At 45.9% G+C, this 17,335-nt stretch overlaps 1 protein-coding gene across 2 annotated transcripts; it reads right to left on the bottom strand.

The window, feature by feature from the left end:
- Positions 1-349: 349 nt before the first annotated feature.
- LOC148773383 (uncharacterized) lies at positions 350-14,628 on the bottom strand. Of its 2 annotated transcripts, none has more exons than XM_088833750.1 (3): positions 13,937-14,628; positions 12,771-12,942; positions 350-1,795 (listed from the first exon to the last, which is right to left on the bottom strand). In XM_088833750.1, the coding sequence occupies exons 1-3, from the start codon at positions 14,619-14,621 to the stop codon at positions 1,717-1,719; spliced, it is 936 nt and encodes a 311-aa protein (XP_088689876.1). In that variant the 5' UTR covers positions 14,622-14,628; the 3' UTR covers positions 350-1,716. The 2 variants fall into 2 exon arrangements, with proteins under 2 accessions (XP_088689876.1, XP_088689877.1); XM_088833751.1 differs by lacking the exon at positions 350-1,795 and adding an exon at positions 1,815-3,301.
- Between the last annotated feature and the right edge of the window lie 2,707 nt (positions 14,629-17,335).

The raw sequence follows: 17,335 nt of genomic DNA on the forward strand, positions 1-17,335 counted from the left end.
GAGGAAAGGATCCCTTTTTATATTTTAGCAGAAAGATAGGAGAAAGCACAGCACAAACCAATCAGAAACAACATGAGGCCCTTCAAATGACATCACGTGGATAAATTCCTACTTGGACTGCCCTTTTGTATTTTTTAAAGTTTATTTTATTGAAGTATAGTTGATTTACAATGTTGTGCTAATTGCTGCTGTACAGCAGAGTGATTCAGTTATACATGCATATATATACTTTTTCATATCCTTTTTCCAGTGTGGCTTATTATAGGATATCGAATACAGTTCCCTGTCCTATACAGTAGGACTTCGTTATTTATCCATTGTATATACAGTAGTTTGCATCTGCTAACCCCAAACTCCCAATCCCTCCCTCCCCCCACACTCCTCCCGCTTGGCAATCACATGTCTGTTCTCTATGTCTGAGAGTCTGTTCCTGTTTCACAGATAAGTTTACTCGTGTCATGTTTTAGATTCCACGTGTCAGTGCTACCATATGGTACTTGCCTTTCTCTTTCTGACTCACTTTACTTAGTATGGTCATCTCTAGGTCCATCGATGTTACTCCATGTTGCTGCAAATGGCATTATTTCATTCTGAGTAAGGTACCACATCTTCTTTATCCACTCATCTGTTGATGGACATTCAGGTTTTTTCCATGTCTTGGCTACTGTGAACAGTGTGGCTATTGTTTATGTATTTTTACTGTAAGGTGTCTCAATTTCTCTCTGAATGTACATAAGGGATAAATTATAAATCGATGAAAATAAATGTTTTAATGTAGTTTGTCAGCTATCTAATGTAGTCAGACTTTTACTGCTAAAGTCTGGGAGTGAGGACACAAGATTTCTAGTCTCAGAGGTATTATTATTATTAAATTGGTTACATTCTCTTGGCTTTATTTATTTATAAAGTGGTACCTGCACTTGCTATGGGACTCTTGTGCGTTTCAACTTCTCAGTGATAATAGTAACACTATGAAAATTAGATTAAAATGGTAAGGCTAAGAGCAAGCACTTACATGACACTTAAGTGCCACGTGCTCTTCTGAGTGCTTTATATGTATTAACTCATTTAATGAAATTAAATACTGAGTGGGGGGAGACAAAGCCCTGTGCCACTCCATAAGGAAAACTGCATGTTACTGTGTGGTAATGCACTTTCAAAATGTTAACAGCGATGACAGAAAAGAGGATGGTGTTGCATTACCTTTATTTTAGTGCTCATTTATGGAGCACCTACTAAGAAGAAAACACAGTACTATTGATAGGTGCTCTGGGAGGGACAGAGAGAAATAAATCCCTTTAAGATCCCAATCATTCAGAGGCTCATATCCTAGGGGTTGGGAGATGGAAGTAGACACAAATATGTAAAAATGTGAAAATATATTAGGATATGAGACATGCTACCATAGAATATGAAAGAAGGAGGGGGGGGGCGGTCACCAATGAGACCTAGAAGGCACCTACACTGCCTTACCAAAAAATGCCTAAAGGAAATCCTCTACCGTCAACCCCCTGGCCTTTCTCCTTCTCTGATCCTGTATTCTGGTCAATTACAACTTCATTCCCCCACCCCACCCCCCTTAAATAGCTTCCATTTCTTAGGCCCATTTTCTTCTTTCCATCTTTTTGGTGGGGGGAAGGTCAGGAAATGTTTCAGACCTACATAATGGTATAAAGAATACTACATCCATGGACCCATCACCCAACTTCAGAAATGTTACCCTACAGGTACAGTTGAAGCCCGGTACATACCTGTGTCCTCCAGAAAGACATGCCCAAGTCCAGGTCCCTGGTACCTGTGAATGTGACCTTATTTGGAAACAGGGTCTTTGCAGTTGTAATTACATTAGGATCTAATTTAGTGAAGTCACCCTGGATTTGGGATGGGCCCTAAATGGACTGGGTGGTATCCTTATAACAGAAAGAGTGAGATTAGAGATACACAGACACAGGGAAGAAGGTCATGTGAAGACTGGAGTTATTTTGTCACAAGCCAAGAAGTGCCAGAAGCCACCAGAAACTGGAGGTGGCAAGGAGGATTCTCCCCCAGAGCCGCTCGCTTTCAGACTTCTGACCTCTAGAACTGGTGACAAAATAAATTTTATGTTGTTTTAAGCCACCTCCGTTGTGGTAATTTGTTACGGCAGCCCTAGGAAGGTAAGAGTAACCCTTCCCAGTTGAATTCTCCTCTCTCCCTCTCCACTGTCCTAAGCAGGTGTTTATCATCCTCATACATGCCTTTCTACACGTTACATATGCATGCATTCCTTCCACGCGTACCTTTCACTACATATATGTATCTATAATCAGTGATTGTTTTGCATGTTTTTAAACCTCATATTCATGATATCATAATGGTTCTATCCTTCTGAACCTAGTTTGTTCCCTCATCCATGTTTTCTTCACTGCCACCATCCAATCCCTGCCCTGCCAGGAGGTTTTCTGTATCTCAGGGCCTTGAGAATTCTAGTCTCGTGCCCATTCCGGCCTTTACTGTCCCATTCAGCTTACCCAAAATTGTACCAAGTCACTGAACAAACGATGGTCTCACCACAGGAGAAACTCAGTCCCTCACAACATCCGTCCACCGCCCCATGCCCATCATTGCTCTACGATGTGATGCTGAACCTTTGAGATTCTTCAGAGCCACCTGGAGGACATGTAAAGCTCTGACAGCTGGGCCACCTTCAGAATAATGATCCAGTAAATCTGGAGTGGGGCCTGAGAAGCTGCACTTCTAACAAATTCCCAGGTGATGCTGGTGCCGCTGGTCTGTGGCAGCTCAGTAGCTCTATCTGGTCTCCAGATCAGCGTGGTCACCCACTGGTTCCTCTCACTAAAATGAAGTAGGGGCTAGACCTCCATCTCTCTCTTTACATAAATTGTTTGTCAATTGATATATTAACTAACCTGTGGCTGCAATAAAGGGCTTCCTGATAACTTGGTTGGTAAAGAATCCACCTGCAATGCAAGAAAACTAAAGAAAATGGTTTCAATGACAGTAAAGGGGACCAAAACAAAAAGATACAAGATTCGCATCAGTGTTACACATCTAAAAAATCTGCGGCTTATTCACGGCTAGCAAATTTTTATTTTTAACATGAGCAAACACAGTCAAATGTATCTGACAAATGTAAGGAAAAAAGTCAGATGTCAGTGGATGAGACATTTCACATGATGAAATCTGGAACAAAACCAGTGTTGATAGAATTCCCACTGGCTACCAAGAAGCCGAAAATCTCAAATTCGTGAGGGGCAAGTTCATTGTTTCTTCCTCCATCATGTCTTTCTATGCTTGACAGCTGTGGGATGAACTAAGAGTCAATTAACAATTGAAAACCAGGCGGCAGTCCCAAGATGGCAGAGGAATAGGACGGGGAGACCATTTTCTCCCCCCACAAATTCATCAAAAGATCATTTGAATGCTGAGCAACTTCCACAAAACAACTTCTGAATGCTGGCGGAGGACACCAGGCACCCAGAAAGGCAGCCCGATCTCTTCAAAATGAGGTAGGACAAAATATAAAAGGCAAAAACTGAGACAAAAGAGTTAGGGGCGGAGACCCATCCTGGCTAGGGAGTCAGGAAAGAGGAGAAGTCTCCACACGGAGGGCAACATAACCAGGAGGAAAAAAAAAAAAAACCCACAGAATACGCGCCTAACCACAACTGCCAGTGGAGAAGTGGCCCAGACACTGGGGTCCACCACCAGTGAGTGGGGGCTGGGCAGGGAGGCGCAGGCTGCATAACTGGTCCTTATGGTAAGCACCGGGCCTGAATGCCCTGAGGACAATCTGAGGGAGCTAACGTGAGACAGCAACCCAAACCGTGGGATCGCCAGAGAGACACACAAAAAGACCTTTCTCACAAAAGGCTCTATCGTCACCCCTGGCACGCTCACAGAACAAAGGATTGAGCAAATACCAAAGGAGAGCAAGCCAGCTGCCATATAGGGCCCTCCCTCCCTGGAGGCAGGGAGGCAGGCGAGAGATAGCCAGAGCCGGAAGGCAAGGGGCTGCTGCAATCTTGGCCCCGGAGATCACATCTTCCACCAAACTGTGCGCAGGCTCCCAGTTGCTGACCTCGTCTTCTTGGGATCCTAGATGGCTGACATCTGCCAGGAGTGTCACAGCCTGAGATCAGCTCCCCAGAGGGGACACACGGCACACCTGGAACTGTGCTCTCGTGGCACACCCAGGAAACTGAGTGGCGGGGACCAGGCAGGTGAGTAAGACGCAGGGCCCACCTGGGACAGTGCGCTCACCAAGCACCCAGTCGCCTGAGCTGCTTGGACCTGGGAAGGGCACAAAACGCACAGCCTATCCGGGTCTGTGCCCTTGTGGAGCACCTGAGAACCTGAGCGGCTTAGACCTGGGAAGTGCACGAAACGCAGGGCCCACTTGGCACTTGGGACAGTGCCCTTGCAGAGCACCCTGGAGACTGATCAGTCTAGACCCGGGAAGCACATGCTGCCTCGGACTGTGGCAAACCCAGTGTGGTCCATCCACTGCGAGCACTCCCCACACCCGCCAGCGGTATTTGTCTGCAGTGTCCCTCCCTCTCCACAACACAACTGAACAAGTGAGCCTAAATAAGCGGCCACCTTCGCCCCCTTGCGTCACGGTGGAAATTAAACACTGAAGAGACTTGCAGAGGAAGCCAAAATAAACAAAGAAGGGGGACCGCTTTGGAAGTAACAGGTACAGCAGATTGAAACCCTGCATTTAATACTGGAGACATTTGAGGGGCACCTATGGACCTTGAGAACAAGTACAAGCCAGAACAAGGGATGATCTGACACTGAACAGTCCCCACAATGCCCAGAGAAATTCCTAGATATATGTTTACTGTTATCACTTTTTAATTTTTTGTTAATTTAGTTCTTTATTACTCCTTTAACTTGCGTTTTTATAGCCTCCTATTACGTTTCCCCCCAAACCCCTATTTTTTAGAAAACAAATTCCATAGTTTTTGATTACTGTGATTGATTATGTTTTGTATTTTTTATATTTTACTTTTGAGAGTCTAACCTCTCTGCCAGGTTTCTAACCTTTGCTTTTTGATATTTGTTATCAATTTTGTACCTCTAAGAGTCTAATCTTCAGTATCCATTTTCACTTAAGGATTTGATTACTGGCTTGACTGCTCTCTCCCTTTTCTCCTCCAGGTCACCTCTATCGCCTTCCTCCCTCCCTCTTCTCTTCTGTAGATAACTCTGTGAATCTCTCTGGGTGTTCCAGGCTGTGGAGAGCACTTAGGGATTAGATTAATGGCTAGACTGTTCTCTCCCCTTTTGACTCTCCCTTTTCTCCTCCTGGTCACCTCTATCTCCCTCCTCCCTCTTCTCTTCTCTATATAACTCTGTGAATCTCTGTGGGTGTTTCTGGCTGTGGAGAACTGTTTCACCAATAAACCTAGGGGTTTTATCTTCTATGCTGTGTGGATGGAGAAGTCTTGAGGCTACTGTGAGACAGGGACCGAAAGCCAGAGGCAGGAGGCTTAACTCCAAAACTTTAGAACATCAGAGAACTCCTGACTCCAGAGAACATTAATAGGCAAGAGCTCACCCAAAAGTCTCCACACCTACACTGAAACCAAGCTCCACCCAAGAGCTACCAAGATCCAGTGCAAGAGACACCACAATAATTCTCCAGCAAAACAGGAACCCAACCTTGAACTTTAAAAGACGGGCTGCCCAAAGCCACACTAAACCCACAGACACCCCAAAACTCACTACTGGACACTTTATTACACTCCAGAGAGAAGACATCCAGTTCCACCCACCAGAACACAGACACAAGCTCCCCCAACCAGGATACCTTGACAAGCCATTAGTCCAACCCCACCCACAGGGAGAAGACTCCACAATTAAGAGGAACCACGAACTTCCAGCCTGCAGAAAGGGCACCCCAAACAGCAATCTAAACAAAATGAAAAGGCAGAGAAATATTCAGCAGGTGAAGGAACATGCTAAAAACCCACCAAACCAAACCAAAGAGGAGGAGATACTTGAAAAAGTATTCAGAATAATGACAGTAAAGATGACCCAAAATCTTGAAAACAAAATGGAGCTACAGATAAATAGACTAGAGGCAAGGATCGAGAAAATGCAAGAAATGTTTAATTAAGGACCTAGAAGAAATAAAGAAGAATCAACCAATAATGAATAATGCAGTAACTGAGATCAAAAGCCCTCTGGAGGGAACCAGCAGTAGAATAAGTGAGGCAGAGTAGAGGATAGGTGAGGTGGAAGACAGAATGGTGGAAGTAAATGAGGCACAAGGGAAAAAAAAGAATTAAAACAAATGAGAACAACCTCAGAGACCTCTGGGACAAAGTTAAAAAGCCCCAACATTCGAATCATAGGTGTCCCAGAAGAAGAAGACAAAACGAAAGTGCATGAGAAAATACTTCAGGAGATAACAGTCGAAAACTTCCCTAATATGGGGGAGGAAACAGCCACCCACGTCCAAGAAACCCAGAGAGTCCCAAGCGGGATAAACTCAAGGCAAAACACCCCAAGACACAAATTAATCAGACTAACAAAGATCAAGCATTTAAAGCAGCAAGAGAAAAGCAACAAAAAGCACACAAGGGGATCCCCATAAGGATAACAGCTGATCTTTCCATAGAAACTCTCCAGGCCAGAAAGGAATGGCAGGACATACTTAAAGTGATGAAAGAGAAAAACCTACAACCAAAATTACTCTACCCAGGAAGGATCTCATTCAGATATTCAGGAGAAATCAAAAGCTTTATAGACAAGCAAAAGCTGAGAGAATTCAGCACCATCAGCACCACCAAACCAGCTCTTCAACAAATGCTAAAGGATCTTCTCTAGCCAGGAAACACAGTAAATGTTTATAAAATCGAACCAGCCCCCGCAAATGTAAATGGCAACAGGATCGTCTGCTAAGTCACTTCAGTCGTGTCCGACTCCGTGTGACCCCATAGACGGAAGCCCACCAGGCTCCCCCGTCCCTGGGATTCTCCAGGCAAGAACACTGGAGTGGGTTGCCATGTACTTATCAATAATTACCTTAAATGTAAACGGGTTAAATGCTCCAACCAAAAAGACTGGCCAACTGGATAAAAAAACATGACCCCTATATAAACTGTCTACAAGAGACTCACCTCAAACCTAGGGACACATACAGACTGAAAGTGAAAGGCTGCTGGAAAAATATATTTCATGCAAATGGGGGCCAAAAGAAAGCAGGAGTAGCAATACTCATATCAAATAAAATAGACTTTGAAATAAAGACCATGATAAGAGACAAAGAAGGACACTACATAACAATCAAAGGATCAATCCAACAAGAAGATATAACAATTATAAATACATATGCACCCAACATAGGAGCACCTCAATACAGAAGGCAAATGCTAACGAGTATGAAAGGGGAAATTAAGAGTAACACAACAATAGTGGGGGACTTTAATACCCCCCACACACTTATGGATAGATCAACCAAACAGAAAATTAGCAAGGAAACACAAGCGCTAAATGATACAATGGACCAGTTACACCTAATTGATATCTATAGGGCATTTCACCCCAAAACAATGGAATTCACCTTTTTCTCAAGTGTACACAGAACATTCTCCAGGATAGATCACATCCGGGGTCATAAATATAAGCCTTGGTAAAATTTTAAAATAAAATTGAAATCATTTCAAGCATCTTTTCCGATCACAAGGCGGTAAGATTAGGTGTCAAGTACAGGGGGAAAAAAAAAACTGTTAAAAATACAAACATATGGAGGCTAGCCAACACAATTCTGAATAACCAAACAGATCATGGAAGAAATCAAAAGGGAAATAAAAATATACAAAGAAACAATTGAAAATGAAAACACGACAACCCAAAACCTATGGGATTCAGTAAAAGCAGTACTAAGAGGGAGATTCATAGCAATACAAGCCTACCTCAAGAACCAAGAGAGACATCAAATAAACAACCCAACTTTAAAGCAAGTAGAAAAAGAAGAAAAGAACCACCCCAAAGTTAGTAGAAGGAAAGAAATCATAAAACTGAAAGCAGAAATAACTGAAAAAGAAACAAAGGAGACTGTAGCAAAAATCAACAAAACTAAAAGCTGGTTCTTGGAGAAGATAAATAAAATAGACAAGCCATTAGCCAGACTCATCAGGAAAAAACGGGAGAAGAATCAAATCAATAAAATTAGAAACGAAAATGGAGAATCACAACAGACAACCCAGAAATACAAAAGGTCATGAGAGACTACTATGAGTAGTTACATGCCAACAAAATGGACAACTTGGAAGGAATGGACAAATTCTTAGAAAAGTATAACTTTCCAAAACTGAACCAGGAAGAAATAGAAAATCTTAAGAGGCCCATCACAAGCACGGAAATTGAAGCTGTAATAAAAATAAAAAAAAAAAAAAACCTTTCAACAAACAAAAGCCCAGGACCAGGTGGCTCCACAGGTGAATTCTATCAAAAACATAGAGAAGAGCTAACACCTATCCTACTCAAACTCTTCCAGAAAATTGCAGAGGAAGGTAAACTGCCAAACTCATTCTATGAGGCCACCATCACCCTAATACCAAAACCAGACAAAGATGCCACAAAGAAAGAAAACTACAGGACAATTTATCACTGATGAACAGAGATGCAAAAATCCTCAACAAAATTCTAGCAAACCAAATCCAACAACATATTAAAAAGATCACACATCATGACCAAGTGGGCTTTATCCCAGGGATGCAAGGATTCTTCAATATTCACAAATCAATCAATGTGATACACCATATGAACAAATTGAACGATAAAAAACATATGGTTATCTCAACAGATGCAGAGAAAGCCTTTGACAAAATTCAGCACCCATTTATGATAAAAACTCTCCAGAAAGCAGGCATAGAAGGAACATACCTCAACATAATAAAAGCCATATACGACAAGCCCACAGCAAACATCATCCTCAATGGGGAAAAACTGAAAGCATTTCCTCCAAAATCAGGAACAAGACAAGGGTGCCCACTCTCACCACTACTATTCAGCATAGTTCTGGAAGTCCTAGCCACAGCAATCAGAGAAGAAAAAGAAATAAAAGGAATCCGGATTGGAAAAGAAGAAACAAAACCCTCCCTGTTTGCAGATGTCATGATCCTCTACGTAGAAAACCCTAAAGACAGCACCAGAAAGTTACTAGAGCTAATCCATGAATATAGTAAAGTTGCAGGATATAAAATTAACAGAGAGAAATCCCTTGCATTCCTATACACTAAGAAAACAGAAAGAGAAACTAAGGAAACAATCCCATTCACCACTGCAACAAAAAGAATAAAATACTTAGGAATAAATTTACCTAGAGAAACAAAAGACTTTATGAAACACTGATGAAAGAAATCAAAGATGACACAAATAGATGGAGAAATATACCATGTTCGTGGATTGGAAGAGTCACTATAGCGAAAAGGAGTACACTACCCAAAGCAATCCCTCTCAAGCTACCAACGGTATTTTTCACAGAACTAGAACAAATAATTTCACAATTTGTATGGAAACACAAAAAACCTCGAATAGCCAAAGCAATCTTGAGAGAGAAGAATGGAACTGGAGGAATCAACCTGCCTGACTTCAGACTACACTACAAAGCTACAGTCATCAAGACAAACCAATGTGCACGGGGATGACCTGGAGGGAGGATATGGGGAAGAGGGAGGTGGGAGGGGGGTTCAAGAGGGGGAACACATGTACACCCGGGGCAGATTCATGTCAATGTATGGCAAAACCAACCAATATATGAATGTAATTTGCCTCCAATTAAAAAAAATAATGTAATTAGCCTCCAACTAAAATAAATAAATTAAAAAAAAGACAGTATGGTTCTGGCACAGAGACAGAAATATAGATCAATGGAACAAAATAGAAAGCCCAGAGACAAACCCACACACCTACGGACACCTTATCATTGAGAAAGGAGGCAAAACTATACAATGGAGAAAAGACAATCTCTTTAAAAAGTGGTGTGGGAAAACTGGTCAACCACCTGTAAAAGAATGAAACTAGAACACTTTTTAACACCACACACCAAAATAAACTCAAAATGGATTAAAGACCTAAACCTAAGACCAAAAACTATAAAACTCTTAGAGAAAAACATAGGCAGAACACTCTCTGACATAAATCACAGCAAGATCCTCTATGACCCTCCTCCCAGAGTAATGGAAATAAAAGCAAAAATAAACAAATGGGACCTAATTAAACTTAGAAGCTTTTGCACAACGAAGGAAACTGTAAGCAGGGTGAAAAGGGAGCCCTCAGAATGGGAGAAAATAATAGCAAACGAAGCCACTGACAAAGAATTAATCTCCAAAATATACAAGCAGCTCATGCTGCTCAATTCCAGAAAAATAAAAGACCCGATCAAAAAATCAAAAAACGACCCAAGGAACTAAACAGTCATTTCTCCAAAGAAGACATACAGATGGCTAACAAACACATGAAAAGATGCTCAACATCACTCATTATCAGAGAAATGCAAATCAAAGCCACAATGAGGTACCATCTCATGCCAGTCAGAACGGCTGCCATCAAAAAGTCTACAAACAATAAATGCTGGAGAGAGTGTGGAGAAGAAGGGAACCCTCTTACACTGTTGGTGGGAATGCAAACTAGTACAGCCACTATGGAGAACACTGTGGAGATTCCTTAAAGAAACTAGAAATAGATCAGCCATACGACCCAGCAATCCCGCTGCTGGGCATACACACTGAGGAAACCAGAGTTGAAAGAGACACATGTACCCCAATGTTCATTGCAACACTGTTTACAATAGCCAGGACACGGAAGCAACCTAGATGTCCATCAGCAGATGAATGGATAAGAAAGTTGTGGTACATATACACAACCGACTATTACTCAGCTATTAAAAAAAAAGAATGCATTTCAGTCAGTTCTAATGAGGTGGGTGAATCCGGAGCCTATTATACAGAGTGAAGTTAGGTCAGAAAGAGAAAACAGCAATACAGTATATTAACGCATATATATGGAATTTAGAAAGATGGTAATGGCAACCCTATATGCAAGACAGCAAAGAGACACCGATGTAAAGAACAGACTTTTGGACTATGTAGGAGAAGGCGCGGGTGGGACGATATGAGAGAATAGCATTGAAACATGTATATTACTATATGTAAAACAGATGACCAGGGCAAGTTTGATGCATGAAGCAGGGCACCCAAAGCTGGTGCTCTGGGACAACTTAGAGGGATGGGGTGCGGAGGGAGGTGGGAGCGGGGTTCAGGATGGTGGGACACATGTACACCCATGGCTGATTCATGTTGATGTATGGCAAACACCACCACGATACTGTAAAGTAATTGGCCTCCAATTAAAATATATAAATTAATTTTGAAAAATTGTAAACCAGTAACATGCAACAGTGACTTTCTAAATCTAAGAAAACAGTCAGTCCAACGTATGCCTGCTAAGTCAAAAGAGAAATTACCACATTTACCTCTCGCAACACAGAGCTTTGGATACGTCGTCAATCACTCACCCCTCACACCAACGTCCTCTCCCACTCGCCAAACACCAAAATGCCTGCTTTGTTGTTGTTGGTTTTTCTCGAGAGAGACTTATCTGATAAGTCTTTCCACCTTACAAGCCTGTGCTCTCTCCATCAATCACACTCTTAAACTCCCAGACTCTCAGTTTCCATATCCATAAAAGGAAGAGATGAAAGACAGGAAAAAGCAAAGCAAGAAAGAGAGGAAGGGATAGGTAAGATATAAGTTGCCTTAATGACCAATTCAGCGATGAACAACAATCTCACCATGACTAATTTGCTTTTCTTTTGACTGTCCCATGAACTAGAAAAACTTACAACTGAAGAAACAGGTATCAGTCATTAAATGTGCTCCCCCTTGAAAATTTTTCACTTACTACACCTTTGTCAATAGTCACATTCTCAAAGGCATTTTTTGCTTTCTCCCGGTTAGGACAAAAGACCGTATTTCTGCAGCTCAGTGCCGAAGGCCCAGCTAGTGCACATTCCAGTCACCTTTAGTCGCCTGATCCGATTAACTGCGTTCCAGACAAACAGTGGTCTCTGCTGCTGCTGCTGCTAAGTCACGTCAGTCATGTCCGACTCTGTGCGACCCCATAGACGGCAGCCCAACAGGCTCCTCTGTCCCTGGGATTCTCCAGGCAAGAATACTGGAGTGGGCTGCCATTTCCTTCTCCGTGGTCTCTGCTGCTGCTGCTGCTGCTGCTGCTGCTAAGTCACTTCAGTCGTGTCCGACTCTGTGTGACCCCATAGACGGAAGCCCACCAGGCTCCCCCGTCCCTGGGATTCTCCAGGCAAGAACACTGGAGTGGGTTGCCATTTCCTTCTCCAATGTGTGAAAGTGAAAAGAGAAAGTGAAGTCGCTCAGTCTGTCCGACCCCTAGCGACCCCATGGACTGCAGCCTACCAGGCTCCTCCATCCATGGGATTTTCTAGGCAAGAGTACTGGAGTGGCTTGCCATTGCCTTCTCCGGTGGTCTCTGCTACCAGGTCTCAAAAACTTCCCACGTGGGGAAGCCTTACAGCTACAGCTCAAAGGATCTGTAGCTGTGAATGAAGTACATTTCAGAACATGCTGCGTTCTATATTATCTAGCACACAAAGTATTACTAACATTAAGCTGTTTTGAAACTAGACTTTAACCAAGTTTTAATTATCTTGGGGAGAAAATTTTAAAATGTATTTCAGGAATGGTGGCTGGGTGATACTCAGAGCTGCACACAGATACCTGGGTTCTCCGCGGCTGTCCTCTGCTGGGTTCAGGTCCTTTTCAGGTCCTTCTTCTGGTTTTTCATCGCTGTCCTCCTCTTCACCTTCAGCTTCTTGGACCTCATCAGACTCTTCACACTGATAATCACTCGCTTCTTTTGTAAAGTCTAATACAGAATTTGGGACCGGAACTTCACGGAAAAAAATAACCCAATTTATAATCAGTAGCCACATCCAGTACTCTACCCCCAGGGAGGAGAGAAGTAGGTGAAGAAAGAATAGCTGGGCACCTTCCTAGAGGTTGGTGCGACACCTTCAGGGCCCTCACATTTCTGCAGCTTCAGGGTTTTCAGGGTGAGGTCTTTACCACCTTTCCAGTAGATCTCACACCCTGTGCTGCTGATTATTTCTGGCCCTTTGGAGAAGAAGGGATCAGAATCATCTGGGTCTGACCGCATTTGTATGTTTTTGTCAGAACTTTGTTGAAAAAGTACTCCTTTCCCTTACAAAGAAATTCTCCTGCGAAGCTCATTGGTTCCTGGACCCCTGAGAAGTTTTATTTTTACATCTTTCAGGGGCTCCAGTACAAGTTCATCATTTTCCCGGATCATGCTACCGAGAACCTTTAGGTTTTTAAATGCCATCAACCAAAAGTGAGGGATGCCCTTTGTTTCCCTTTCCCTTCAGGCTCTCTTTCCGTCTCCTCCCAGGCTCCTTCTGGAACAGGTACTGGCCACTAACATTCACCTTCTGTGGGCTCATGAATTGCACTGATGATGTCAGCTCTCTTATCAAACAGAGGCTGGCAGAAGGCAGCATACTTTTCGCCAAGACCGTAAAGGTCTTTATAGAATTGGGCTTCCACTTGTGCAAATTATGCGTGGAGGTTTTTGAGAGCTTTGACCCGCTGCTTAACCATGAGAGGCCAGTGCTGAGCGCGGCCTGCCTTTGAGCCTGACGCCCCCACAGGGTCCACAAGGGCCTGAGGGCCCGGCCGCCACTTGCCCACCTCGGCCCTGCCGGGACCACAGGCCTCAGCCTCCCAGGACTCAGAGGCAACAGCCAGGGCGCCACCCTCCCAGAGCTCAGCCTGCATCGCGGATTCCTCTGACTTCTGGGATGCAGCCCCCTGGACCCTGGGACCCTGAGGCTCCCAGGGTGGGGCGCCCTCTGCTTGGTACTCACCCTGTGAGGCCGCGCCTCCCTCTCCCAGATCTTCCTGCTCCTGCGGAGGCGCGGGACCCTCTCCAGGGCCTGAGGGAGGCTGGAAGCTGTGCCTGACCATCGGGCTGGCGCCAGGGGGCCAGACCAGGGCATGGTCATCGTAGGAGAAACTGTGTAGAAGGCACTGGACCAGACCCCAGAACACAGGCCCACACTGCTCCAAGGGGTCCCCGTGGCCTTCAAGCATTGCTGCGACTTCCTGCTCACTCTCGTCATCCTCTTCTGCATCCTTCTCCTCCTCGACCTCTTCCAACAGGTGCTCCTCCTCCTCCAGGTACTCCAGCTCGAACTCAGACTCCTCCTCCTCCTCTTCCTCCTCCTCTAATGGCTCGATATCCCTCTCCTCTTCCACTGTGGCCTGTGGCCCACCGTGCCCCCTGCGAAGGGCTCCTGACACCCCCGGGGAGGGCAGAAGGGCTGCGGCCTCCTCGACCCCATCCGTCCCCTCCCAAGACGGTGCCGGGACCCCAAGGGGACTGGGGTCACGGCCCGGCCTGCCACCAGCCCTGTCCAGGCCACCCGGGATCCAGTCGTGCTCCTCTGTGGCAGACATGGCAAGAGAGACGTGCCAGACCGTGATGGGCCCGCAGTGATGTCCACAGGGAAGATGGCGGCCGCCGGGATGAGAGTCACGAGGAGTTGCCATTGGCAACGCTGACCTCAGGGTGGGGGAGGGGTGGAAAGGGTGGGGGCGGGGCGGGGTGGGGAGGGGAGCGGCGGGGGCGGGGAGGGGAGGGTGGGGAGGGGAGGAGCTGGGCGGGGCGGGGCGGGAGGGTGGGGCGGGGTTGGGCGGGAGGGTGGGGCGGGACGGGGCGGGGCGGGGAGGGTGGGGCGGGGCGGGGAGGGGAGGGGAGGGCGGGGCGGGGCGGGGCGGGGAGGGCGGGGCGGGGCGGGGCGGGGAGGGCGGGGCGGGGCGGGGCGGGGAGGGCGGGGCGGGGCGGGGAGGGCGGGGCGGGGCGGGGAGGGTGGGGCGGGGCGGGGAGGGTGGGGCGGGCAGGAGCTGGGCGGGGCGGGGGCGGCAGAGATGTCAGCTGCACAGGGAACAGGAGTCTGTGAAGGTGCTGGTGTACACCCCGCTACAGGAATGGCAAGGGGGCGGCCCGCAGACCCGCCCACCAAGATCGAGGCTGAGATGGTGGCGGACAGGCGGGAAAGACCCTGAAGGGCTGGCGACGGTAGGTGGAGCTTGAAGGGTCAACCGGGGACCACTTCCTCCAGAGCCAGCTCTAAGCTCATTTGCCAGGGGTCAAGGTGATGGACAGGGAGGCCTGGCGTGCTGTGATTCATGGGGTCGCGGAGAGTCGGACACGACTGAGCGACTGAACTGAACTGAACTGAAGGATTGGCATGATCGCCATCCAGTGAGTGGTCAAGGCCCTCAGCTTCCCTGGAGGCCTGACAGGCCCAGGTCACACTGTAAGCCCACAGGAGTCCCTTCCTTTTCATTCCATCATTGCAAAAGCAAAATTACAGTGTCCATATGGGGGAGCGGGCGTGCCCTGGTGTATGGGAACCTGGATGTGGTGCCCAGTTGCCCCGCTGGGACAACTCACACCAGCAGAGATACAGTTTTTCAAAAAAGAGAGAAAAAGCGAAGGTGTATAGATCAAATATCAGCAACTGTTTAAAACCTCCTGTGAGAGACAGAAAGAGAATTTGGTAGTTTTAATGTTACTAAAGCTACTTAGTAAGAGCATACAACGTTGACATGGATGCCGATGAGAATGGAGAGTGGAAGAAGCAGTAAAAATTGGACTGAACCCTGTTTCATCAGGGCTCCCCCAATTCACTTCAAGGCTCCATGACATGAAGAGAGAGTGACTTATTTCAAGACTGCACTAAGCACCTGCTCTGCACTAAACAGTTACACACACCCCTCCCAAATTCATATTTTGAACTGCTTAGCCACCTCACACCCCAGATGATGGGCGAGTAGAAGGATATGTGCTCATCTCCTCCCGTGAGAGCACCAGAATTGCAACTACCTGCTGAACAACCATCGACAGGAGGATGCTGGAAACTTCCAAAAAGAGATACCCCACGTCCAAAGACAAAGGAGAAGCTCCAGTGAGATGGTAGGAAGGGTGCAATCACGATAAAATCAAATCCCGTACCCACCGGCTGGGCAACCCACAAACTGGAGAACAATGATACTCAAGAAGTTCTCTCACTGTTGCGAAAGTTCTGAGCCCCACATCAGGCTTCCCAACCTGGGAATTTGATAAAGGGGCTGGGAATCCCCAGGGAATCTGACCTTGAAGGCCAGCGGGCTTTGATTATAGCACTTGCACAGGACTAGAGGAAACAGAGACTCCACTCGTGGAGGGCACAAACGGAATCTTGCACGCACCACGACCCAAGGGAAAGGAGCAGTGACCCCAGAGGAGACTGATGCAAAGCTACGTGCTACTGTTGGAGGGTCACCTGTGGAGGCCTGGGTCAGCAAGGGCTCATGGCAGGGACGGGGACACTGGCAGCAGCAGTCCTGGAAGGTCCCCGTTGAGTAAGTCCTCTTGGACTTGCCATTAACCGTACCACAGAGCCCATAGATCCCAGCCCTGGTGGGATGCCTCAGGCCAAGACACTAACAAGAAGGGAGTATAACCCCACCCATTTGCAGACAACTGAATTAAAGATTTACTGACCAAGGCCCTGCCCACCAAAACGAGACCCAGTTTTCCCCACCCTGTCCTTCCCATCAGAAAGCTTACGGAAGCCTCTTAGCCTCATCCACCAGAGGGCATGCAGAAGAAGCGAGAAGATAAACAATGGAGAAGATGCAAGAATACTTTACCAGAGACCTAGAAGAAGTAAAGAACAAACTGAGATGAACAAAACACTAGAAGAAATCAATAGCAGAATAACTGAGGCAGAAGAATGGATAAGGGACCTGGAGGACAGAATGGTGGAAATCACGGCTGCGAAACAGAATATAGAAAAATAATGCAAAAAAAAAAAATGAAGACAGCGTAAGAAACTTCTGGGACAATATTAAATGCACCAAAGGGGTCCCAGAAGGAGAAGAGAGAGACAGAAAGGACTCAAGAAAATACTTGAGGAGATAATAGCTGAAAACTTCCCTAACATGGGAAAGGAAAGAGTCAGCCGAGTCCAGGAAGGGCAGAGAGCCCCAGGCAGGATAAACCCAAGGAGGTTTATTCAAGGAGGATAAACCCAAGAAGGTATATTGGTGACTGTATCCACCAATACACCTAGTAATCAAACTGACAAAAATTAAAGACCAAAGATAAAATATTAAAAGCACAAGGGGAAAATGACAAATAACACACGAGGGAACCCCCATCAGGTTATTAGATGATTTCTCAACAGAAACTCTGCAAGTCAGAAGGGACTGGCATG

The sequence above is a fragment of the Moschus berezovskii genome, chromosome X (genome assembly GCF_049115385.1).
Source record: "Moschus berezovskii isolate FMDL1 chromosome X, NW_MosBer_1.0, whole genome shotgun sequence".
Classification (NCBI taxonomy): Eukaryota; Metazoa; Chordata; class Mammalia; order Artiodactyla; family Moschidae; genus Moschus; species Moschus berezovskii.